Here is a 26,834-nt window from a genome sequence, read left to right as displayed (position 1 = left end):
ATGGTACTCAAATGCGCATGCGCACGACGGAGGGAGCTCCGTCGTGTGCATGCGCGAGACCCGGATAGCGACAGCCAAGCTGTCGTTCCGGGTCTCGCACCAAAGGGGGCGTGCTGTCGATGGTGAGTGCCGGGGGCGTGGCTACCAGACGGAGGCGTTCCCATGGGAACGCCTACCGTCTGGGTCCGGCCCCACTGACATCACTAGTGATGTCAGTGGGAGTGATTTTGGCTCTGACAGAGCCAAAATCACTCCAGGGCTTGTGGTCACCGAGACCCTACCACAGGGTCTCGTCGCAAGCCCGATGGTCGCGATGGTCTTGACCATCGCGACCATCATCATGGACGTTCGCATAAGCTGTGGGTGGTCACCCACAGCTATGCGAGCGTCCAAGAGGCCGCTCCATTTTTAAGTAGGAGGACCCTGATTCAGAGCAAACACTCTGGTCAGAGCGTCCGGTTCTGAATCAGGCCCCTAGTGTATGAGGACAGCGGGCCGTTCCGTCACAGGGAGATAAGTAGGAGATATCTGTGATACTAGTGTATGAGGACTGCGGGCCGTTCCATCAGAGGAAGGTAAGTAGGAGATATCTGTGATACTAGTGTATGAGGACATTGGGCCATTCCGTCAGAGGAAGGTAAGTAGGAGATATCTGTGATATCTCCTGCCTTACCTTCTTGATGAATGCCTGAACATTTAATTTCTATAATTGCAGGTGAAAATGTTCATTTTCATCTGCTTTTGTGAAAATTAAGTGATGATGAATAGGCCCCATAATCCTACATACAGTATATGGTCTTTGCATGACCTGTACAGTAAATAAATGTACACTATAGCAAGACAGCAGCTAGAGAGAGCAGGTGCTCACTGCTGTATAAATAGTTTGGATCAAGGCAAATCCTCAGCCGCTTTATCTGAGAATCACAGGAGGATTAACACTGAGGAAAATGGAATTGCACTTTGATGTGGATCACGTGGTTAAATACTGCAGGTGGGTGGAATGTAAAATCTTTTCTCCAAACTTTACAACCTTTATAATACAGTTGCTACTTTGGAGAGAATTAACCCCTGTCAACAGCTTTCTGTGTTATTAATCGATACAGTGGCTCAAATGTAATAGCCTGTTAATTGCAGACACTAGTGTGATTTTTATCCATTTACCTTCCAGATTTATGGGCCCATTCATCAATGGGGACCAGATGGGCACTGATAATTAAGTATCCAACTCGCCGGGGGTTGCCGCAGTGAAATCTTAATTACCAGAGCAATTCAATATAGCTCCGGTGCAGGGACAGCTGCTCCGAAAAGCAGCTGTCCCCGTTATACCCAACACTGCTACAGAAGTGAGCAGATAATGGCTAGATTGGTTCAACCTCACAGGAACACACATAACCATGCATTACAACAGCGGTATGTACTGTAGAAGAACATTACCACCATGTACAATGGGCAGATGGCAGGGTCAGAATTCGTCATAAACAACGTAGATCCATGGATCCATCCTACATTGTGCCAACTGTTCAGGCCAATGGTGATGTAATGGTGTGGCAAATGTTTTATTGTTTTATTGGTACACTTAAGCCCCTTAATATGTACTAATTGAGCATTATTTAAGACCTCAGCCTATCTTAGAACTGTTGCTGACTGTGTGCATCCCATCACAGCCACAGTCTACCCATCTTCTAAGCACGCCATGTAAGAAAGGGGAGGGATTGAAATCCCGGCTGTCGGGATGCCGGCGCCAGAATCCCAACACAGGTCAGAATCCCATCATCCTGACCACCGGCATCCATAAGTAAGTAGTGGGTTATGGGGAGGGATAGGGTTCGGCTCTAGGGGGAGGGTTAGGCACTAGGGGAGAGGGTTAGAGTTAGGCACTAGGGGAGGAGGGTTAGGTTTAGGCACTAGGGGGAGGTTAGGTTTAGGGTGCGGGGGGAGAGAGGGTTAGGATTAGGTTAAGGGGTAGGGTTAGGATTCTTTCCAACAGGTGTCCATATCCTAACCCTATCAATAGGTCAGCGTTAGGATTCTGACGCCAGGATCCCGAGCGCCGGTATCCCTTACCCAGCCCATCTGAACGCTCATCCCAAGCTGGGGTACTCACAGTTACATTCAGAAAAAACATCTGTAATGGTGGGGTGGGGAGGGGGGCACCCAGATGATAATACTGCACATAGGGAAAGCAGCGCTCTAGGGATCTCTACCCCCTTACATCACAGCACCCTGAAAATAGGCAAGAAAATACAGATGTGTCCTCATCCACCTAGCCTCATTATGCCAGACGGAGTGAGATGCGCAATGGCTTGCTCCAAGCGTCTTTTTCTTGGCCTGAAAATGTGTCTTAGTCGCAAACGGATGCGGCAACTAGCTTCACGATACATCACTGATTAATTTGACACTTGTATATCTGTGTGAGGCTGAATCTGTATATACGAAGCACCGACTTTGCCATGGAAAAAATCTGCAGCTGCTGCATTGTAGCACTTGGCATACAGATTCAGACTCAGATGCACTCAGACATAAAAGTGTTGAATATCACATTAATCAGTGCAGTCTTGTGAAGCTGTTTGTCCTATCCGTTTGCATGCGAAAAAGACACTTGGCGCCAGTCGAGCCAGACAGGACCTGGTTCACCGAGAAGGGCTGTTTGGCGCAACTGTAACAACAGTGTATGTGTTTCCTGCATAAAACAGATTATCTGGATTTAGTCAAATCCAGATAATTTCTGACACAGTGTCCCTGATGTCAGAATATGTCACTATGACATGGACGTATGATAGGGCCCAGTGTCCCTGATGTCAGAATATGTCACTATGACATGGACATATGATAGTGCACAGTGTCCTTGATGTCAGAATATGTCACTATGACATGGACGTATGATAGTGCCCAGTATCCCTGATGTCAGAATATGTCACTATGACATGGACGTATGATAGTGCACTGTGTCCCTGATGTCAGAATATGTCACTATGACATGGACGTATGATACTGCACAGTGTCCCTGATGTCAGAATATGTCACTATGACATGGACGTATGATACTGCACAGTGTCCCTGATGTCAGAATATGTCACTATGACATGGACGTATGATAGTGCACTGTGTCCCTGATGTCAGAATATGTCACTATGACATGGACGTATGATAGTGCCCAGTGTCCCTGATGTCAGAATATGTCACTATGACATGGACGTATGATACTGCACAGTGTCCCTGATGTCAGAATATGTCACTATGACATGGACGTATGATACTGCACAGTGTCCCTGATGTCAGAATATGTCACTATGACATGGACGTATGATAGTGCCCAGTGTCCCTGATGTCAGAATATGTCACTATGACATGGACGTATGATAGTGCACAGAGGGCCTGATGTCAGAATATGTCACTATGACATGGACGTATGATAGTGCCCAGTGTCCCTGATGTCAGAATATGTCACTATGACATGGACGTATGATAGTGCCCAGTGTCCCTGATGTCAGAATATGTCACTATGACATGGACGTATGATACTGCACAGTGTCCCTGATGTCAGAATATGTCACTATGACATGGACGTATGATACTGCACAGTGTCCCTGATGTCAGAATATGTCACTATGACATGGACGTATGATAGTGCCCAGTGTCCCTGATGTCAGAATATGTCACTATGACATGGACGTATGATAGTGCACAGAGGGCCTGATGTCAGAATATGTCACTATGACATGGACGTATGATAGTGCCCAGTGTCCCTGATGTCAGAATATGTCACTATGACATGGACGTATGATAGTGCACAGTGGCCCTGATTCAGTGCTGGACGCTCTGACAGAGCGCATGCTCTGAATCAGGGCCGTCCCTGCTCCTTTTTGACCACACACAGCTATAGCGAGCGGCCAAAATGATGCATCGGGCTTGCGACGAGACCCTGCGGTAGGGTCTCGCTGCCGCAAGCCCAGGAGTGCTTTTGACTCTATCAGAGCCAAAAGCACTTCCACTGACATCACTAGTGATGTCAGTGGGGCCGGACCCAGACGGAGGCGTTCCCATGGGAACGCCTCCGTCTGGGCAGCCACGCCCCCGGCACGCCCACCATTGCGCATGCCCAATGGTTACCGCGACAGCTGCAGAACGAATTTGGATGCAGACAGAGGCGATTTGGGTGGTAAACGACTGTGGCTTTTGCCTGCTGTTGCACTGATTTCGGCAGCCATGTTCAGAAAGACAGTCTGCGTCTCCGTAGGGCTGGTGCAATGTCCGATGGTGAGACTGATGGTACATCTTAATACGCACAGTGGCAGAATAGTCCCGCAGTTGGTGGGCGTCTCTGTACGAAACCCTTTGGCTGCGGCATTAATATGAAGATGCAGTCGCGCTGCGGAAAATGTCGCAGAGGCTGCTGCATTAGCGTGCACCACGGAAGCAGGCCCAGAATCTCTAAGACATGTTTGCAGCACTTTGTTGCATCCATAAAATGTAGCATTCAGTTTGTTCATAAATAGGGGTTCTACTAAAGTGGCTACTGAGTGTATGTGACCATTCATAATACGCACAAATATTTGTGGTCACTACTGTTAGGGGAACTAAGAGGAGGGGGGGGGGGGGGGTAATTCTTTACCAGTGGCTGCTGATGTCCAATTGTGTTTTTTTATGAGTTCTAACTTCTTACATGCTTTTATTAATTGAATTAAATATTTATATATATTGAGCTTCATGGGTCTGTGCAGTCTTTCCTAGTGTGTTCCCTCCATAGCACAGCTATATTGGTTTTTTGGGGGTTCTAGTAACCAATACCCTCATTCTTTCAGTTGTGCATCTGCAGATTGTAATTTCTAATAATCCAAATGATAAAATTATTACTACAATTAATATTTTACAAAATTGAAAAAAGAAGAGATCACCAAAGTATGATGAAAAGGGAGAAGCTTAGGTGTAATAATGAGGTTTTAGATTTAGGGTTTTGCTGTTGAAAACATGAGACATACAGACCATTTCCATGAATGACATCACTAAACTGTGTAATCTGCAAGCTGCAAAACTGACATTTCGACACTTTTGACAATGAAAGAAAATTATCATTTTTAGAAGGTTAACAGATGCAAATATGATTGCAGAGATGGGCCTCTGTGCAGAATGCATTAGGCCCTGTCAATGACTCAACATTTCCAGGAATATATATAACGCTTGGCATAACAATATGCATGTGAAATGACTCTTGGGCTCAGGTGCAAAATATGTGCCAGGGCTTGGTATGTGGCTTACTCCTACATTGTGACTGTCCAGTTGATGTGGTGATGATTGTGGTGTGCTGTGGGGAAAGTGCGTTTAATGTAGAATAATAAAAAAAAAAGGATAGTTAAGGACTTGTTCGCAGTGTAATTTTGTCATTACACAATTAAATATTAATATCTAATTTCATATAGCATGGTCCTGATTTAATATTAGGTGTAAGTCTCCTATAATCCTCACTAAAGACACATTTTACACATTGGGGCATAATCAATTTAGCGCAAGGTAAAGCGAGGTAAAAAAACTTGCGCCCCTCGCAACCAATTTTGGATTACTGCGGGTATATGCGCTCCCGATATCCACGGTATTCAATTAAAAAAAGTGGTTGCATGGGTTTCAGCTCTACAAACCCTGCGCCGTGTAAAAAACTAAAATAAAAAAATATATACTTACCTGTCGGGGAGTCTCCCCTCCATCTTGTCACTCAGGAGGGGGCTACTGGGAGGCTCTGGGGGCTGCTGGGAGGAGCAAGGGCTGCTCGGAGATGTAGTTCTCCCAGTGCCCGTTACGGGGGGCATACACTCACACTGAGGGGGCCACACACATGGGGGGTCACACTGACACACACACACAAACACTCACATACACAATACATACTCGCTGCTGCAGATGACCCGGCTCCCGCCGCTGGATGCAGAAGACACCGCTTCAGAAGGTAAGTAATTGGAAACTTCCAATTGCTTAATTAGTCCTCAGGGGGAGTGCCGCCAGGGTCCCAGAACAAGTCAAGCTGTTTTTTTCTAAAATTAACGATTTTAGGAAAAATCAGACTTGCTCTGGAGGTGCGAGGAATAAAACCTCCCGGAGCTCAAAATCTAAAAAACACGCACCTAATTGAATAGCAAAAATATCGCACCTGCAGGAAAAACCTCGCACATGTGGGATTTTTGTTATTCTCACCCCCAATTGAATACTGTCCACATCAGAATTAGGCTCTCAGCTGCTAGACTGGCATCTGTATCAATTTTACCTTCTGAGAAAATATGGCCTAGGGGGTTTGCACTATTTTTACACTGCATTAGAGTTAGGCTATGCTACATCTTTCCCACAACTCTATATCAGGTTGTATATTTACATTTTTCTCAATGCAGCACAAAATTACTTTATATCAGCACCAAAGCTTCATTGTATTTAATAGAATCACATAATGGGGGGAATTCATTTACCCGCTGTAAATTACAGAGGGATAATTGTTCCCCCGGGGCTATTCCAACTAGCCCCGCAGCGAGGTCGTCGGCAGCTATTATTGTATTATTTTTTTTCAGGACTTCAACAAGTTCCGAGAAAGAATCCACACTAGCCCATTTTCGCGATGGCACCAGCGAAAACACATAGATCCGTGAACTTACCATAAATTCTATGTATTTTCAAGAGAATCCCAAAACATTTTGCACTAAAAAACGGGCACTAATTGAATTGTGCGATAAAAAATGGTGATAAAAAAACTAAATGAAAACTTATTGTGGCCAATTGAATTTCCCCTATTGAATTTGTTCTTATCTCATAGCGAGGAAAGAGTGTGAGGTTCTCCTTTAATTATCTTTCCTTTCCAATGCCATGTTAAAGAGCTGAACGTCATATTTCCCTCAATTATCTGTAATGTAACCATGACAACTCATGTAAAACGTCAATGTGCGGAGGTCAAAAGCACAGAGAAATAACACACACTGATACATATATATATATATATACTGTATATACAGTCAGGTCCATAAATATTGGGACATTGACAGAATTTTCATATTTTGGCCTCTATTCACCACCACAATGGCTTTGAAATGAAACAAACAAGATGTGATTTAACTGCAGACTTTCAGATTTCATTTGAGGGTAATTACATCCAAATCAGGTGAACGGTGTAGGAATTACAACAATTTCTATATGTGCCTCCCACTTTTTAAGGGGCCAAAAGTAATGGGACAAACTAAACAGTCCTAAATCTAACTTTCACTTTTTAATACTTTGTTGCAAATCCTTTGCAGGTAATTACAGCCTGAAGTCTGGAACGCATAGACATCACCAGACGCTGGGTTTCATCCCTGGTGATGCTCTGCCAGGCCTCTACTGCAAATGTCTTCAGTTCCTGCTTGTTCTTGGGGCATTTTCCCTTCAGTTTTGTCTTCATCAAGTGAAATGCATGCTCAATCGGATTCAGGTCAGGGGATTGACTTGGCCATTGCATAACATTCCACTTTTTACCCTTAAAAAACTCTTTGGTTGCTTTTGCAGTATGCTTCGGGTCATTGTCCATCTGCACTGTGAAGCGCCGTCCAACGAGTTCTGAAGCATTTGACTGAATATGAGCATATAATATTGCCCGAAACACTTCAGAATTCATTCTGCTGCTTTTGTCAGCAGTCACATCATCAATAAATACTAGGGAACCAGTTCCATTGGCAGCCATACATGCCCACGCCATGACACTACCACCACCATGCTTCACTGATGAGGTGGTATGTTTTGGATCACGAGCAGTTCCTTTCCTTCTCCGTACTCTTCTCTTCCCATCACTCTGGTACAAGTTGATCTTTGTCTCATCTGTCCATAGGATGTTGTTCCAGAACTGTAATGGCTTTTTTAGATGTTGTTTGGCAAACTCTAATCTGGTCTTCCTGTTTTTGTGGCTCACCAATGGTTTGCATCTTGTGGTGAGCCCTCTATATTCACTCTTTTGAAGTCTTCTCTTGATTGTTGACTTTGACACATATACATCTACCTCCTGGAGAGTGTTCTTGATTTGACCAACTGTTGTAAAGGGGTTTTTCTTCACCAGGGAAATAATTCTTCTGTCATCCACCACAGTTGTTTTCCGTGGTCTTCCGGGTCTTTTGGTGTTGCTGAGCTCTCCAGTGCGTTCTTTCTTTTTAAGAATGTTCCAAACAGTTGATTTGGCCACACCTAATGTTTTTGCTATCTCTCTGATGGGTTTGTTTTGATTTTTCAGCCTAATGATGGCTTGCTTCACTGATAGTGACAGCTCTTTGGATCTCATATCGAGAGTCGACATCAACTGATTCCAAATGCAAATGTCACACCTAGAATCAACTCCAGACCTTTTACCTGCTTAATTGATAATGAAATAACGAGGGAATAGCCCACACGAGTCCATGAAATAGCTTCTGAGTTGATAGTCCCATTACTTTTGGCCCCTTAAAAAGTGGGAGGCACATGTTGAAACCGTTGTAATTCCTACACCGTTCACCCGATTTGGATGTAATTACCCTCAAAATAAATCTGAAAGTCTGCAGTTAAAGCACATCTTGTTTGTTTCATTTCAAAACCATTGTGGTGGTGAATAGAGGCCAAAATCTGAAAATTTTGTCAATGTCCCAATATTTATGGACCTGACTGTATATATATATATATATATATATATATATATATATATAGATATATATCATACAAACTCAGCAATCACTTACTTTTCAAACTGTAATTCCTTTTAATACAGAGAATGTTAGTTCCAAAATATTGCAATAATTTGTCAAGCTGACCAATCACTTCATGGTCTTCCCATCTGGCCAATCCCTACACTGACTCTCAGATAAATGATCTTTGATCTGCCACATTTGGCTCAAGCTTGCACACATTTTAAGAACAAATATGGTGGGTCCTGGCTTAAAGAGACAGGACCACATCCAGGGACATCAGTTAATAAGCACCTTTAGATAAAGTAACAAAGTCTGTCTTACATTTGTAAAGCAGGTGCCCTAGCAAGCGTGATCACAAAATTGAGCCTGTCATATATATATATATATATATATATATGGGATCTGGCACTCCAAACAACAAGTCATAACTGCCAACGGTGCCCTCACATGGTAATCAAATAGCCGGAGGTATGGTGGGGCACTCATCTGGTAAAGAACTCAAGTCACACATAAGTGTATCATCAATGTTTCAGTGCCTTTATTGGCACTATCTTCAGGATGTTCATCCTGCACTTGGCTGCTCATTTGGAATTGTTGTTGCATGGTTGCTGAAATCTTGATAAAGATCCTGGATTGGGATCGAAACGTCGACTGGACTGAACCCCTGTATCTTGCTGCTATGGGTATATCAAAACCTGTCTTATATAAATAAGTCTTTTTTCATATATCTGGTGAGTGCCGATTATTTTCTCTTTATATATATATATATATATATATATATATATCTCAACACAGCAGGCCGGCACTCCGTGGCTTCAAAGATAATTGTGGCTCGGTGCCCTCCACATAAACCCTAACAAAGAAAGGGGTACCTAATCCAAAGGGCTACACTCGAGACGGCTTCACAAATCAATCATATAGTCAGTCAAGCTACTGACTACATGATTGATTTGTGAAGCCTTCTCGATGGCCGCCCTTTGGATTTGGTATATATATATATATATATATATATATATATATATATACAGTCAGATCCATAAATATTGGTACATTGACAGAATTTTCAGATTTTGGCCTCTATTCACCTCCACAGTGGCTTTGAAATGAAACAAACAAGATGTGATTTAACTGCAGACTTTCAGATTTAATTTGAGGGTAATTACATCCAAATCAGGTGAACGGTGTAGGAATTACAACGGTTTCTATATGTGCCTCCCACTTTTTAAGGGGCCAAAAGTAATGGGACAAACTAAACAATCCTAAATCTAACATTCATTTTTTAATACTTTGTTGCAAATCCTTTGCAGGCAATTACAGCCTGAAGTCTGGAACGCATAGACATCACCAGACGCTGGGTTTCATCCCTGGTGATGCTCTGCCGGGCCTCTACTGCAAATGTCTTCAGTTCCTGCTTGTTCTTGGCGCATTTTCCCTTCAGTTTTGTCTTCATCAAGTGAAATGCATGCTCAATCGGATTCAGGTCAGGGGATTGACTTGGCCATTGCATAACATTCCACTTTTTACCCTTAAAAAACTCTTTGGTTGCTTTTGCAGTATGCTTCGGGTCATTGTCCATCTGCACTGTGAAGCGCCGTCCAATGAGTTCTGAAGCATTTGACTGAATATGAGCATATAATATTGCCCGAAACACTTCAGAATTCATTCTGCTGCTTTTGTCAGCAGTCACATCATCAATAAATACAAGGGAACCAGTTCCATTGGCAGCCATACATGCCCACGCCATGACACTACCACCACCATGCTTCACTGATGAGGTGGTATGTTTTGGATCATGAGCAGTTCCTTTCCTTCTCTTCCCATCACTCTGGTACAAGTTGATCTTTATCTCATCTGTCCATAGGATGTTGTTCCAGAACTGTGATGGCTTTTTTAGATGTTGTTTGGCAAACTCTAATCTGGTCTGCCTGTTTTTGTGGCTCACCAATGGTTTGCATCTTGTGGTGAACCCTCTATATTCACTCTTGCGAACTCTTCTCTTGATTGTTGACTTTGACACATATACATCTACCTCCTGGAGAGTGTTCTTGATTTGGCCAACTGTTGTGAAGGGGTTTTTCTTCACCAGAGAAATAATTATTTTGTCATCCACCACAGTTGTTTTCCATGGTCTTCCGGGTCTTTTGGTGTTGCTGAGCTCTCCGGTGTGTTCTTTCTTTTTAAGAATGTTCCAAACAGTTGATTTGGCCACACCTAATGTTTTTGCTATCTCTCTGATTTGTTTTGATTTTTCAGCCTAATGATGGCTTGCTTCACTGATAGTGACAGCTCTTTGGATCTCATATTGAGAGTCGACAGCAACTGATTCCAAATGCAAATGTCACACCTAGAATCAACTCCAGACCTTTTACCTGCTTAATTGATAATGAAATAACGAGGGAATAGCCCACACCTGTCCATGAAATAGCTTTTGAGTTGATAGTCCCATTACTTTTGGCCCCTTAAAAAGTGGGAGGCACATATTGAAACTGTTGTAATTCCTACACCGTTCACCCGATTTGGATGTAATTACCCTCAAATTAAATCTGAAAGTTTGCAGTTAAAGCACATCTTGTTTGTTTCATTTCAAAACCATTGTGGTGGTGAATAGAGGCCAAAATCTGAAAATTCTGTCAATGTCCCAATATTTATGGACCTGACTATATATATATATATATATATATATATACACACATTTATATATATATATATATTTCACTCAAAGGTCGGAGTCCCAGCAGCGTAATCCTGATGCATGCAGGTAAATATTCTGATCCTTTCCATAACCCACCTCCCCCGCAGCCTAACCCTAACCCTCCCGCAGCCTAACCCTCGTTCTAGTCCCTAAGCCTAACCCAAACCATAACCCTAATACTCAACATCATAATCGCAGCCAACAGGATTCTGGAGCCGGGAGTCTGACTGCTGTTGGGATTCCAGTGCCGGGATTCTGTTTGCCGGAATTATCTGCGCCGGGATGGTGACTACATCCTCTGTAACCTATGTAAGATGACTGCCTCACTTGGGACGCTTGTGGGTGGAATGAATGATTCCTGGATCTGTTAATTCTGTGGGTAACGGTTATTTAGTATTTCATTCCCTCTATTTTGTAGTCCATCACTGTGTATCATATCTCCAGGTACTGCTTATCCCACCTATAGTAACCTATGTAGTGTGACAAATACAGGTGCCTCACCTGGTACTTTCATAGATGAACAAACCATGGAATTGATGTTTTTATGTGTATCTTGTCGTTGTGGTTTATGTATTGAATTTTGTACTCTGTATCTCCCCATAGTGTGCTTGTAATTCACAAAACGTATTATTCTGCAAGCATCATGTATCTCATATTTCACATTTACACTCACTTGGCAGAACTATTGCAGTGCGCTCAAGATGGCTGCCTGTAATGCGTTTTCTCTACTGCAAATGTAAATAGCTTTGAGTCCTTTTGGAGAAAAGCATAATATATACATTTTATTATTATGAAAAGGACACGCTCACAGTAAGCTGAGGTCACCCCTTGATTTTGATTTCCGAAATGTCGGGACGTGTCACTGCTGTTCTGAAGTTGGGATTCAACAGCAAAAAAGCCATAAATTAATCACTATGAAATTTTCCCCTAGTACAATGCTTGCTTCAATTACATCGACATTTCACGATGGGTCTGCTTTCAGTATAAGTAACAATATTGTATTTCCTTTTTTTTTTCAATGCAATGGGCTCAATTCAATTCAACGCAAATTGAAAAGCGCCAGGAATTAGCTCCCGGAGCTATTAAATTCTGCGCGCCGTTATGTCGGGGAATGCCCGTTCTCCCGCCCCTCGTACCTTAAACAGGGTGTTTAGTCGCAAGAACAAGCATTCTCCGACTAAACTTCCCGGGGCGATGCTGTTTCCGCCGCGCTAAGTGCAGAAAACAGCATTGTGTCTGTACTATTGTCGGATTTCTGCTCGCATCCCAGGAGGGCTTAGCAGTGCGCTGAATTGTATAGCTCTGGGAGCTCATTCCCTGCGGTATTCAATTTGTGTTGAATTTAATCGGGACCATATGTGTGTACACTGTGCAATAGTGACACTTATTTGGACCGTAAAGTGTTAGAAAGGCACTGATTCCAGCCAGCAGGTGCATGTTTGCAGCTTAAAAACCTTGCAAGGATGCACAGTCAGGAGGGTATACAATCACATTGTCACCATTTATAATGTCGACATTCATCATGTTGACACCAGAAGGTCGACATTAATGACGCGGCATACTTAAAAAGTTAACATTTCGATGAGGCTTAGAGTTAGCATTAGGGATACAATTACGGGAAAAGGACAGTGTTGACATTTCAACGATGTCGACATAACATCAGTGTTGACTTGCTGAATGTCGACATCGTTAATATCAACATGTTCAATGTCGAAATTACAAACATACTGACATTCTCATGCCGTCCTAATGGATGTCGACATTTTGAATATCGATATAATATACCACACCAGTCAAGAGAGCCTGAAAATTAAATCTGTTTGTGCAGGGTGGATGCATAGTGCAGTGTACAGTACAACAATGGTTATGTACATAGTTATCCAGGTCGACAAACCATTCTGCAAAAGATTAACTCACTCTGCAATGAGCACTTTAGCAGAGCAAAACCATAGACTGTCTGTGATGTTGCACAGGTAATTACAGACCTTTTACTCTATCCCATTGGATAGTAAACTACACACAATGATTTTCGGGCTGCTGCTGAGAGCTTGAGTCGCAGCCTGTCTTCCACACAATTCTGCTGCCCTGATTGGACGAAGGGGTGTAGTATGATTTGTCCACAGTTACCCGGTCAACATGAGAATGTTGACATGGACGAACTGTCTACATGCAGCATGTGGGCATGGTCAAACGGTCGACAGACATTTATTTACAATGTCTACACGAATGACATGTTGTCATGGCAACAAACCGTCCCTGGTGGCCCAGCGGTCACTTACCTTCTCCGGGTTGCAGTTGTGGCTTCAGTGTCTTCTTCTGGGTCCTGATGGCCATGTTACAGTGACTTCTGGAGGGGACCTGTGCTGCTCCAGCGTTTCTGTTAGTATATCTCCCCTTATCCCTAACCCTCCCCCTAGTGCCTAACCCTTACCCCCCCATAGCCTATTCTAAACTTCCCCACATAGCTAACCCTCCCTGCGCAGCTTAACCCAAACCGTCAGCATCCTCAGCATGTCAACATTTCACATGGCGACTGTTCCACTATCACCATTAACGTGTCAACATTCTGAGGATTTTTAAATGTTGCATGTCGACAGTTTGAAACATGTCGACATTTTAATGACCGGATACCAGACCAATGCAAAGTTTACAGTAATGCTAGGTACACACGTAAAGATTTTCTGTCCAATCATCCATCTAGTTGATTGGTTGGAATGAAAATCTGGTAAGGTATGAAAGCAAATGTCAATTAGCAATTTGCTCCCAAACACTGGAAAATAGACCAAAACTGTTGTTTGAACAAATTGTTTAGATCAAACATTTAACAAACTTGTCTGACGACCATTTTCATCTGTTTTCTGGCATTTAGGAGCAAATGGCTGATCATCAGTTACTCCCATACCTTACCAGATTTTCATTCCAACCAATCAACTAGTTTGCTGGTTGGACAGAAAATCTTTAGGTGTGTATGCAGCCTAACATACAGTGCCAACAATTGTTGCAGAATTAGAATTCAGCAATCTCATGATAATGCATGACACCGAAAACATAATTTGATTCAGGAGTGCTTCCAAAGCAATGGAGGGAGCAATAATGCAGCATGCATGCTTTTGGAGTGGACTTCCCTACTCTTCCAGAATGTCGGGAAGACTAGCAGATATTGGTATTAGCACCCCTACCTTATTGGTTTAAAAGCATGGAGTCTTGTAATGAATATGCACACTGGTATTAGGCACAATTCTAGGTAAGTCCTACAAGTTTTATATACTGTAGTGCAACTTTGGTTCATTTTTGGGGCGTGGGTCCCCCTGGATTGCCTTTGTTGATCTGTTTCAGGGCACCGCAATATAACACATTTTTCTTTTATAACACATTTTAACCCTTCACTGTTTGTTTATTATATATGTACCTCACTTTTTATTTTCATTCTTTATATGCAGCAGTAGCTGCTCCTAACTATCTCTTTCACACTGCACTTTTCTTACTATGGTGGTGCCCTGGGGCAGCTTAGCTGGGCTAGTTTGGGGGTGTCCTGCGATCTGGATTTGAATCGTAGTATGTTAGGGACCTACCCTACAGAGGTTACCTGGATATGGTGGGTAGGCCCATAACCTTGGCCAAGATTATGCTAAAAACCTCTATTGATTGCAAAATTTTATTGCATTTATATATTATTAATAATTTGGAGTTGGTGCACCTGAGATTTGTCTGTTTTTGTCTGTTTTTGTGCCTGCAATTAGTCTCATCAGGTAGCACCTCCCATTATGTATATATATTCAGGGTGTGCAGTCCAGAAATCTTTCCTATATACACCAGCTATTTTTAATATGCCTCCATTTTCATGATGGTGCACGATTTCTAATACACAAATATTTATAGTAGTTTGGGTAATGGATAAGAAGGGTTGATAATTTTTGGCTAAAATATTTGACCAATTTTTGTTGTATGAATAGGGTAGCAGGAGAAGGGAGGGGTTGTGGGGGGGTGGGGGAGGAGTTGGGGGCCCTGCCTATTTTGTCAGTCCTGGGCCCCACAACTTCTGATGGCAGCCCTGTGCCTCCCAAACATCCCGATTTTTTTGTAAGACAGTTACGATTTTGAAAACCTATCCCATGATCAGAACTTTCGTCCTAATACACAGGGGGCAGTTACAACTTGAAGTCTGTTTTCTGGTAATAGCGGCCACTTGGCACACATATCGTTTCATTATTTTACCTGAGTCTTTTCATGTGTGTTTATGTGCATTAATAAAATGCTAATTTTATCATTTATAAGCTCTGCAGTCTTAAGCTTCTATCACTTTCTTTACCTTCAGAAGTAATGTAGCTGACTGCATATTAGAGTGTTTTGTGGAAAGCATCCAGTATTTATCACCGTTTGTGCATTATTCATTTTCCATTTTGCATTATTTATGCGAATTTGTTTACTTCAGTTATATTACATTAAATCCTTATGTTGTAAGGTTGTTTTTTTCCATTTTTATTTGGGATGTTCTATCTCTACATCTCAGTTGTAGTATTTATAGGAGGCTATATAAGTAGTGCCCATTCCTTATACCATTTCTTTCAAAACAACTTGAATTTTGTTAAAAATAAAATAAATAAAACGCCTGGCAAGGCAACAACCTCATTTTGCAGAGACTCCACCCCATGTCCTGCCATTGAGACCTTCAATGTTGGTGTATTGCCCCCACCTTGTTAACATCCAGTTCTCAAACAGGAGTGGATGAGCCCTAGGAAACATGGCTGCATGGAGCAGTTGGGGACTTGGGGGAAGGGAAATCTTAGAAAAATATTTTCCAAGTTGTTAATGCAGCTTTTAAATGGAAAGGACTAAAATTTTTACTAAGTTATAGTATCACTCATGTCATGATATTTTCCTGTGGCAATCAATTAATTTGTGGTCTGGCAGCGACCCCTACCTTCCCATTCTCTTATATAACGGTATGTGTCAGAGAAGAAACAGACTTAAACTCAGAAATAAAACTTCAAAGACAGAACAATTGATAATTCTGCCATTAGATATATGGGCAGACCCCGTTTTTAAGGAAAAAAGGTCTGTCATTAGTGACTAGGGTCATACAAGCAGGTAAAAGATAGATCAAATAGAAGAGGGGAGTTCCACAGGTCTGAATTGAATGAAAGTGCCCATTGTCACAGCTCACACTGCACATAAAGGTCTCACCCCACAGTACTCGATAATAAGCAGCTTCCAAGAGGTGAGCCATCTGTGAGGAATGCATATAATGTACTGTGATAGTGCTGTGGGTTGCTGACCTGACTGGAAAGTTAACTTGCTCTATAACCACTGGAACTTCACCGTTCCATCCTTCCTCTCAATTTCTGATCTACTGTACTACATGCACTCTCTAAAATGATTCTATACATTGCATATTTTTTCTGGACCAGAATTCAACCACAGGGGGTATATTTACCAAAGTGAGAGTTTTTAGAAATGGAGATGTTGCCCATAGCAACCAATCAGATTCTAGCTATTATCTTCTAGAAGGCGCTAGTTAAATGTTAAGTAGAATTTGATTGGTTGCTGTAGGCAACATCTCCATTTCTAAAAACTCTCACTTTAGTAAATATACCCCTAGGTCTTAGCGCTTAAATATTCCTTTTGGAGCAGTGAATCTTTACACTGCTCCTTTCGGAGAAGTGACACTAGTGCGCATGCATGACCTACAGGTCACGCATGCGCACAAAAGCCCTTGCGTCCGGCGGAAGGAGCCGGAAAGAGGCGGAGGGATCCGAAAGGGATCTGAAGATGACGAATGTTGCCGCAGTCAAACTCCAAAAATATTGTATTTTCGGAACTTGATGAATTCTGTCCCCATACTAGTGTAATGGGACAGCGGATAGAGAGATAGATAGATAGATAGATAGATAGATAGATAGATAGATAGATAGATAGATAGATGACATGTTATTATCCTGAGGACAGGGCTCTGCGTAGCCCAGAAACGTCGATTTCTATTACATAAAATTTTCTTAAAAAATCCTGAAGGTCACCATTTTCTAGAGAGCTGATAATTATCAACTCTATCTGCTGATATGACATGTCACAATGTAAAGTATGCTTATTTTAACATAGATGTTATTTATGAAAATAATAGATAGATAGATAGATAGATAGATAGATAGATAGATAGATAGATAGATAGATTGATTTGGTGAAATGAAGGTAAGGTGTAATTTATAAACTCAATAGGCTGATCATGTGACTTGCTATAGAACTGCCAGTTATCAACTGTATTCAATTGTTTTGCCCCTTTACACGCCCGACAGGAGCCATTCAATTGTTGTCGGGCGCAATCAGCTGCCAGCGCACCATTTCAGCTCGCAGCCCCGGGGGGTGCGAGCTGAAATGGGCGAAAAGTTACCTGTTTGGGCGCCCAAACAGCACTTTTCGCGATCGCACTCAGTACTTTGGTCAGGGGTAGCCGTATTACGCGGCTAAGCCCGACCACTTTCGGTGCGATCAGCACGAAAACAGCAACAATTGAATAGCGCCCCACTATCTCCCGTCACTTTAGACGGGAGATCAGGCACGCTATAACAATTGAATGTGTTACTATGTCTATTGACTTTGTAATATAAGCTTATTTAATCCTAAATTATAGATAGATAGATAGATAGATAGATAGATAGATAGATAGATAGATAGATAGATAGATAGATTTGGTGAAATGCAGGTAGGATGTGATTAATAACTTTAACAGGCTGATAATGTGACTTGTTATAGAAATGTCAGTTATTAACTGTATATGTTAATATGTCTACAAACCTTGTAATTTTAGTAGTGTTCCCACTAGGCTTTTTTAGAGGGGTGCCGCGCCCTGTTCGATTTTAAAGTGGCAAAATGTGCCCTGCCCTTATAGCAACGCCCAGCTAAAGCAGCTTACCCTGTGCCTTCCCCACCCACGGGATGGGAAAAGTTGTGGTTACGGAATGCCGAAGAGTGGATGGATGCCGTGCATGGCATCTATTCACAGTGAGGGGTGAGCTTGAGGTAAGCCCAGCACTTCCGTAAGCGCTGACACCGCCTCAAAGTGTGACTAATTGGGGCATGTCCCGGTCAGCCACATCCCCTTTGTGAGAGTGTTCCTGCCTGCACCTCAGCGCCCTGCCCTGCCCGGCTGCCCCCAGTCTAGCAGGAACACTAGTTAGCTTATTTTCGGTAGATAGATAGATAATATATATAGATAGATAGATAGATAGATAGATAGATAGATAACTAATACATAGATAGATAAATAATAGATAGATAGATAGCAATGGAGCCCTTCCTCTACCGCCCCCTTACCTGCAGCAAATTTCCTCTCAATTTTCAGAGGTGGGGGAGCGATCACCCTGATAGCGCCCCCCCCCCCCTCCGCAGCTCGCACAATGCTGGCAATACTTTTTGTTTTTTTCTAAGAAAAGAGTGACCACATCTTCCATTCAATAATTGAATTAGCCCTGGGGATCAATTAGTCGGCGGTAAAGTACCGTGACTAATTGAATTCCCCTCATAGAGGGGTATTCAATATGAAACGTTAACTTCACTGTCGAAGTTAACGTTTCATATCGGAATTTTTACCTGCGTTAAAGTATCGGGCGCGCTCCCGCTTATCCCTGTATTCAATCTAAAATTAACGGAAACGGGAAACTCCGAAGTGGGATCTGCGTAAAGTTACGAATTTTTCCTTAAAAAAATTGTAAGACCCCCCCAAAGTTCTAAAAACATGGGGGATCACTATGGGTACCCCCGTTTTAGCCTTTAATTGAAAGTCGGGGATTTAAATAGCCGCAGCAGGTGTTTTTTTCCCGACATTGAAGAAGTGATGCAGAAGAGCACTTATTTTTTTCGTTTTTTTAAGTGGTCCCATCAAATTTGGGGTACATGAAAATGGGTACTAGCATATTTTTAAGTCCCTAAAGTCAGTTTTTAAAAATTCTGCATTTGTGCACCTGCCGCTATAATTTTATTCTAGAAAACACCTGTCGCATACTTGCAGAATAGCCCTGAACCTATTTCCCTATTTTTAAACAATGTTTTCCCATTTTTTTTTTTACCCCAATTTTTAAATTCATTTTTGGGGTGTCCCTATTTTTTTTTTTACTTTTTTTGACACAGTTCTTTTTTAAATGTCATTCCCAGGGGCACAGGCTATTTTTTTAAGCCTGCACCCCTAAACCCCAATTCTGCACTTTTTTTCGACACCTATTCAATGGTGAAAAGTTATCCCCGTTTTTTATCAAAGACTTTTCAAAACTGCGATAAGTCTTTGAAATTGAATACGGTGTAAAAGTAAAACCTGCGATAATGACGTCATACCTCTGATATTAATGCAAAAACGATGTTATCGCTCCCATATTGAATACCCCTGATAGTCTTATAAGGATCAAGTAACTTGCTATAGAACTGTTTGCTTTTAACTATATCTGTGAATATGCATGAATTGTAATGTACAGATGTGTCCTTGCTCATCTAGCCTCAATACGCCATGCAGCGTGATATGCCTGGTGTGTGTGAGCCGCCAGGTCCCGTGCAACTCTGCTAGCATCGGGCCTCTTTTGTTTGTTTTTTTAAATGCATTTAAGTCACAATGCGATGTGACTATTACGTAGCAGGAGACTGTGCTGATTTATTTTAGATGTGACACACCCCATACACTATCACCCCCCTGTCTTCCTAAATACATAAAAATAGAAAAAATGCATAGTTTTGTGAGAAAACTCGAAAAACTATTTTAATATTTACAATTTGTGTCTGACTGTGTGACCAGCTAGGCGCTAGTCATCATTATGCTGATCATGGGCCTATTTTTAAGTGGAGGTCTGGAGCTGTAGCTACATCTGCCACAATGTTAATTTTGCCCTGGTTCCTATTATACTAAACTTACCAGGGAAAATAAACCATTATATGGTGTATATAAATCCAAACTGCAAAACAGCAGCTACCTTAAACTGTGAAGTATGAATTATATTTAAGGCTCAGGTAAAAAAAATATATATATATATAAACAAATCAACACAACGCAGTACTGGCTAAGCTGCCTTTTATTAGTACACAGCACTTTAAGGCACAAGGGCTGCATTTACAGGTGATGCTGTCCTAGACATTGTGAGTGAAAATGCCCTAAATTGGTCATTATGAACCTAACGTGCTCACGCCATTCTATCCAGTACCATTTCTACATTTTTCTATTTGGAAAACACAGTAGGTGTTCATAAAAAAATATATTGCTGAGCAATGCTACTCTATGCGGCGGTCTAGTATGCCTATATAATACATACATCCTTGTATAGTGCTCTAAACATTCATTCGGCGGTCCCTGCAGCCAGGGTATGGGCGGTAGGCCCGTACACTCAGCTGGACATACCGATATATCTGCAAGATACCGTATATACTCGAGTATAAGTCGACCCGAATATAAGCCGAGGTACCTAATTTTACCACAAAAAAATGGGAAAACTTATTGACTCGAGTATAAGCCTAGGGTGGGAAATGCAGCAGCTACTGGTAGTAATCCCCCCTCTGGTACTGTCCCCAGTAGTAATCCCCCCCTGGTAGTGCCCCCAGTAGTAATCCCCCCCCTGGTAGTGCCCCCAGTAGTAATATCCCCCCCTGGTAGTGCCCCCAGTAGTAATATCCCCCCCTGGTAGTGCCCCCAGTAGTAATACCCCCCCTGGTAGTGCCCCCAGTAGCAATATCCCCCCCTGGTAGTGCCCCCAGTATTAATCCCCCCCCCCTGGTAGTGCCCCCAGTAGCAACATCCCCCCTGGTAGTGTCCCCAATAGTAATCCCCCCCCTGGTAGTGCCCCCAGTAGCAATATCCCCCCCTGGTAGTGCCCCCAGTATTAACCCCCCCTGGTAGTGCCCCCAGTAGCAACATCCCCCCTGGTAGTGCCCCCAGTATTCCCCCCCTCCCTGGTAGTGCCCCCAGTAGCAACATCCCCCCCCTGGTAGTTCCCCCATTATTAATCCCCCCCCCTCTGGTAGTGCCCCCAGTAGCGATATCCCCCCCTGGTAGTACCCCCCGGTAGTAGCCCCCCCAGTGGAAAGAAATGTAAAAAAAAAAAAACACTTACCTGTAACCCCGCTCCTGGTCCCGACGCTGCTACAGGCTCCTCCGCCACTTTGCATAATGGGAGAGACGTCGTCATGACGACATCTCTCCCATTACCCACTGCGGGAGCCGGAAGATGGCTCCCGCAGTGGGAGCAGCAGTAGCCGCTGAGAGTCTGACAGACTCTCAGCGGCTACTGATTACACTAAACACATAGCTGCCGGCTCCGGCGGCTGTGTGTTTAGCAGTGTGTAGTGCTGACCGAACTCCGTCCGGTCAGCGCTACACACGCGGTGCAGGCTGTGTCACAGTGACACAGTCTGCACCGCGGCCCGCATGGTACGCTACTCAGCAGCGTACCATGCGGGCATGACTCGAGTATAAGCCGAGGGGGTGCTTTTTCAGCACAAAAAATGTGCTGAAAAACTCGGCTTATACTCGAGTATATACGGTATATCGGCATCGTCTGTGCAGCAAGGCTGACCTGATATTATTGTAAAATGACATCATTGACAGAAATATTGGGTGTACACGTCCGCCGACCCACTACTGATATATTGTTTGTAGTTCAATAAGTATGATATATCTAGTGGTGTTTACCCAACATTAGCTTTGACTGACATTTCGATTGGAACATAAGGAGACGCACTGTAATTTTTTTCACAATTTAATGAATAGAAAAGTTCCAGATTCAGACCACAAGAAAAATAAGCTGTCAGTAAGAACCTTTTGTCCACCACTACCGACATCCACGAGGTACCACATAACTGAGCACCTGCTAATGAAAGACATGGAGTGGTTGCCCATGTCTCAATGTGAGTCAGAGAATATGAGGGGGTATCTGCATTTCACTAAAAATGTTCAATATCACATGTGATGCAAATCATAATTTAGGGCCAATGTGTGGGCCCTTATCTCAAGTCTCTTGTTTAATATTTTTTTAAGAGTATAAATAACACTGTACCCACCACATAAAACAATACAAAACATTATTTATTTGTAAGGCGCCACAATACTCCAAAGCACTGGACCAATCATGCAAATACAGTGGCACATAAAGACAGAGAACTAGTGCGGACGAGACTGATGAAGGAGGTGCAGGGGTGAGATAATGGTAGTGAGGGCCCTGCTAGCAATGGGGCCTATTCATCATCACTTGATTTTTACAAAAGCAGGTAAAAATCCACATTTCCACCTGCAATTGTACAAATTAAGTATTCGGGCCAGTCAAGGTAAAGCAAGAGATATCACAGATATCTCCTGCTTACCTTCCTCTGGCGGAATGGTCTGCTGTCCTCATACACTAGTATCACAGATATCTCCTACTTACCTTCTTCTGGCGGAATGGCCTGCTGTCGTCATACACTAGTATCACAGATATCTCCTGCTTACCTTCCTCTGGCAGAATGGCCCGCTGTCCTCATACACTAGTATCACAGATATCTCCTGCTTACCTTCCTCTGGCAGAATGGCCTGCTGTCCTCATACACTAGTATCACAGATATCTCCTGCTTACCTTCCTCTGGCGGAATGGTCTGCTGTCCTCATACACTAGTATCACAGATATCTCCTACTTACATTCTTCTGGCGGAATGGCCTGCTGTCCTCATACACTAGTATCACAGATATCTCCTGCTTACCTTCCTCTGGCAGAATGGCCTGCTGTCCTCATACACTAGTATCACAGATATCTCCTGCTTACCTTTCTCTCCCGGAATGGCCTGCTGTCCTCATACACTAGTATCACAGATATCTCCTGCTTACCTTTCTCTCCCGGAATGGCCTGCTGTCCTCATACACTAGTATCACAGATATCTCCTGCTTACCTTTCTCTCCCGGAATGGCCTGCTGTCCTCATACACTAGTATCACAGATATCTCCTGCTTACCTTCCTCTGGCAGAATGGCCTGCTGTCCTCATACACTAGTATCACAGATATCTCCTGCTTACCGTCCTCTGGCAGAATGGCCTGCTGTCCTCATAGACTAGTATCACAGATATCTCCTGCTTACCTTTCTCTCCCGGAATGGCTTGCTGTCCTCATAAACTAGTATCACAGATATCTCCTGCTTACCTTCCTCTCCCGGAATGGCCGCTGTACTCATACACTAGTATCACAGATATCTCCTGCTTACCTTCCTCTGGCGGAATGGCCTGCTGTCCCCATACACTGGTATCACAGATATCTCCTGCTTACCTGCTTCTGGCGGAATGGCCCACTGTCCCCATACACTAGTATGGGGACAGAATTAATCAGGCTCCGAAAATATTATGTTTTCCAAACTTGAGGGCGGGAGCATTTGCCATTTTCAGATGGCAAATGCTCCCAATACCCACTCCTTCCTTATGGGAAGGAGTCCCGAGGATCCTTTTGGATCCCTCCGCCCCTATCCCGCTCCTTCCGCTGGACGTCGGGGCTCTTGTGCACATGCGTGACCTGTAGGCCGCTGTAGGTCACGCATGCGCACTCTGGCCCTGTAGGTCACGCATGCGCACTCTGCTCACTGCTCCGGAAGGAGTAGTGAAAAGATTCACTGCTCCGAATAGGAGCAGTGAAGCCGCTCGCAGGACAGCTGATTTTGGCATCAGCTGTCACCGTACCAGAGCAATGATCGGGGTCCGGTAATTAACGTCATGAATAGGCCCCAATAGGAGCTAGTGGAACTTGGAGTAGATATGTGCAGAGCCGTAACTAGACTTTTTGGTGCCCTGTGCCAGAAAGAGCATTGGTCCCCCCCCCACAAGTTTTCAAATAGGGATATAAGATGCGCACCCGACAAAGGGCCATAGCCTCTTTGGGAAGGGCCAGGTAAGAGAAAAAAGAGGAAGCTACAAGTGAGAATAATAATAAACAGAAAATGGACAGGCCCAAAAAGCGTTCTCTGCCCTGGCACACGTCGCACCACCCTAGTTATGTTATGTTATATGTTATATGTCCTGGATATATTACAAGAGTTTGTGGAATACTCAGAGGGGGTAGTATCAGGTGAGGGAAGGATAATCATTAGTGAAGAGGTGGGTTCTGAGAGAGAGCTTCGGAGATTGAAGGTTGGGCCCAGGAAAGAGTTTGGTCAGGCAGAGTGGAGTGGAGACATCCGTAAGTGGGGATAAGCATGAGAGAAGTTTTGCAGGCCGGAATCACAGGTGATTACCAAGCGGATGATAGATCTATGTCAGTCAGAGTCATATATAAGAGGATGAATATTTTGTAAAAAGGTCAGAGATGTAGGAAATGGAGGAGTTGGTAAGGGATTTGAAGGTGACAAGTATATATTTAATTGTGGAGGAAACAGGGAGCCAGTACAGGCAGCAGATTTGGAGCAGCAATAGAGGAAGATCAGTCTTTAGAATGGATTGTAGAGGGAAAAGACGTGTGAAGTGAGGCAGGATGGAAAGAGTCTGCATTCCAGAATGCTGATGATGGAACATGGCAGCCTTGCTACAGAATTATATTGGATTAGTAATCTATAGCCCCAACACATAGATTGATTATTTTTGTCTGAGTAATTTTCATATGTGGATTTTGCGTCCTGTAATGAATCACACACACAGGAAACAATTTACAGGTCACTTACAGGTGCAGTAAGGCTATTATTACACTAAATGATACCTACTAGGAAATCCCATGTGTTTGACTCTTAGATAATCCACTGCAATACAATGTAATGCACAACAATAGTATACTCCCCAAATCAGACATCAGCCCACTAGCCATGCAGCCTGGCAAAAACGGATCTGAGCTAAAATGTGTGTGTGTGTGTGTGTGTGTGTGTGTGTGTGTGTGTGTGTGTGTGTGTGTGTGTGTGTGTGTGTGTGTGTGTGTGTGTGTGTGTGTGTGTGTGTGTGTGTGTGTGTGTGTGTGTGTGTGTGTACACACACACACACGGGTAATACAGTAACTGTATAGCTTTGATGATCTCCCTCACATTTTGTAGTTATCAGATATTACAGTAATACTCAATGCTTATAACTCGCTGTCTGATATCTAAGCACATCTGTATCCAGATCTCTTACCGACATGAGTGATGACAGTGGAAAGTCGCTGCGTTAACTCGTGATGTGACATCTCTTCTTCCTTAAGCCAAAAAAGCATTTCCCAGAGAAGGCTGCTCTCCCTGCCCGCCCAGGCTGCAATCTGCCGGCGCTGTGTGCGGATACAAAGCGAGGCAGCAGCAGTGCCACTCCCAGCTCTCCCATCCACCTGTCACTAGGCAACGTACGCTGGCAGTAGTACCAGCAGAGCCAGGCTCAGACCCTCTTGCTCAGCACAGCTGGGAATACCGTGCTGATGGGTATTATTATGCCAGTATATCCAGTCCGAGGGGCTTTGCTGCTGCCTCCCAGTTATACCTGGCGCTGCTGCTGCGGCATTCCCAGTCTGCTTACAGCCAGAATCACATCATCATCAGCGCTGCAGCGCATGGACGCCGGCTCAGTACCTGCTGCTGCCTCCCCGGGGCTAGGAGGCGGAAGGAGCCGGCGCTGCTGATGTAGCAAAAATCCCGGCTGATAGAGACTGCAATGCTCGGGGCATAAGGAAACCCTAATCCATAACGAAGCGGCAGGGTGTGTTTCTCTCTTCACTCGCACCCTGCAGGATCCATAAAAGAGTAATTTTCCAATCATTGTTCTCTAAGGTGACCTTACATTGGGGGGGGGTGGGGGGGTTGGGCCTGTGTCTCACTCTCTATTCAATTCAGCTTTAATATAAGAGCACACACAGAAATGTATACACACACATGTCACTGGTGTCATTTTGTGGATCGTTATTGCTAGGTTGGTATGTATTGAAATCCACATTATCAGATAAGAGCATATTTGCGCAGCTTGATGATTACCCTCCATGATAAAAAGAGAAGGATGGAGAACAGCTGCTGCTTGTGGTTACACATCCGCCAGACCCTTCACCCTTGGGGCCTGCCTGTCCATCCCTGTGAGCTGCTAGAAAACTGTTAATAATAATGGCACCTACCTTAATTAACCATTGTCCCAGATGGTAAATATGTGAAGAGAACAGCTGAAAGGTAACTATATATATATATAATATACATAGATAAATCTCTCTCGCTCTCTCTCTCTATATATAATTATACATATGTCTACATATATACATACATACATATCTATATAATGCTAATTCTATATATATAATTTTCCCTAACCACATATTACACAGCACTTGCTTTATTATATATATATACTGTATATAGATATATATATATATACATACATAGATAAATCTATATATAATTATACATATATATATACATACATACATATCTATATAATGCTAATTCTATATATATATATATATATATATATATATAAGTTTCCCTCACCCACATATTACACAGCAATAGATTTATTATATGTATATATATATATATATATATATATATATATATAAAAAATCAATTGCTGGGTAATAGGT

At 43.1% G+C, this 26,834-nt stretch overlaps 1 protein-coding gene across 2 annotated transcripts in view; it reads right to left on the bottom strand.

The window, feature by feature from the left end:
• MCF2L2 (MCF.2 cell line derived transforming sequence-like 2) overlaps nt 1-25,504 on the bottom strand; it is a 382,435-nt gene extending 356,931 nt beyond the window's left edge. For both annotated transcript variants that reach the window (XM_088456383.1, XM_088456384.1), the window contains exon 1: nt 25,418-25,504. In XM_088456383.1, coding sequence (XP_088312509.1) covers nt 25,418-25,496 — 79 coding nt within the window. In that variant the 5' untranslated portion in view covers nt 25,497-25,504. The remainder of the gene's footprint in view (nt 1-25,417) is intronic.
• Between the last annotated feature and the right edge of the window lie 1,330 nt (nt 25,505-26,834).

This window comes from Taudactylus pleione, unplaced genomic scaffold, assembly GCF_031769625.1.
Source record: "Taudactylus pleione unplaced genomic scaffold, aTauple2 ptg000702l, whole genome shotgun sequence".
NCBI classification, from domain to species: domain Eukaryota; kingdom Metazoa; phylum Chordata; class Amphibia; order Anura; family Myobatrachidae; genus Taudactylus; species Taudactylus pleione.
Note: the sequence above shows the minus strand (reverse complement) of the source record. Positions and strands in the feature narration are given on the sequence as shown.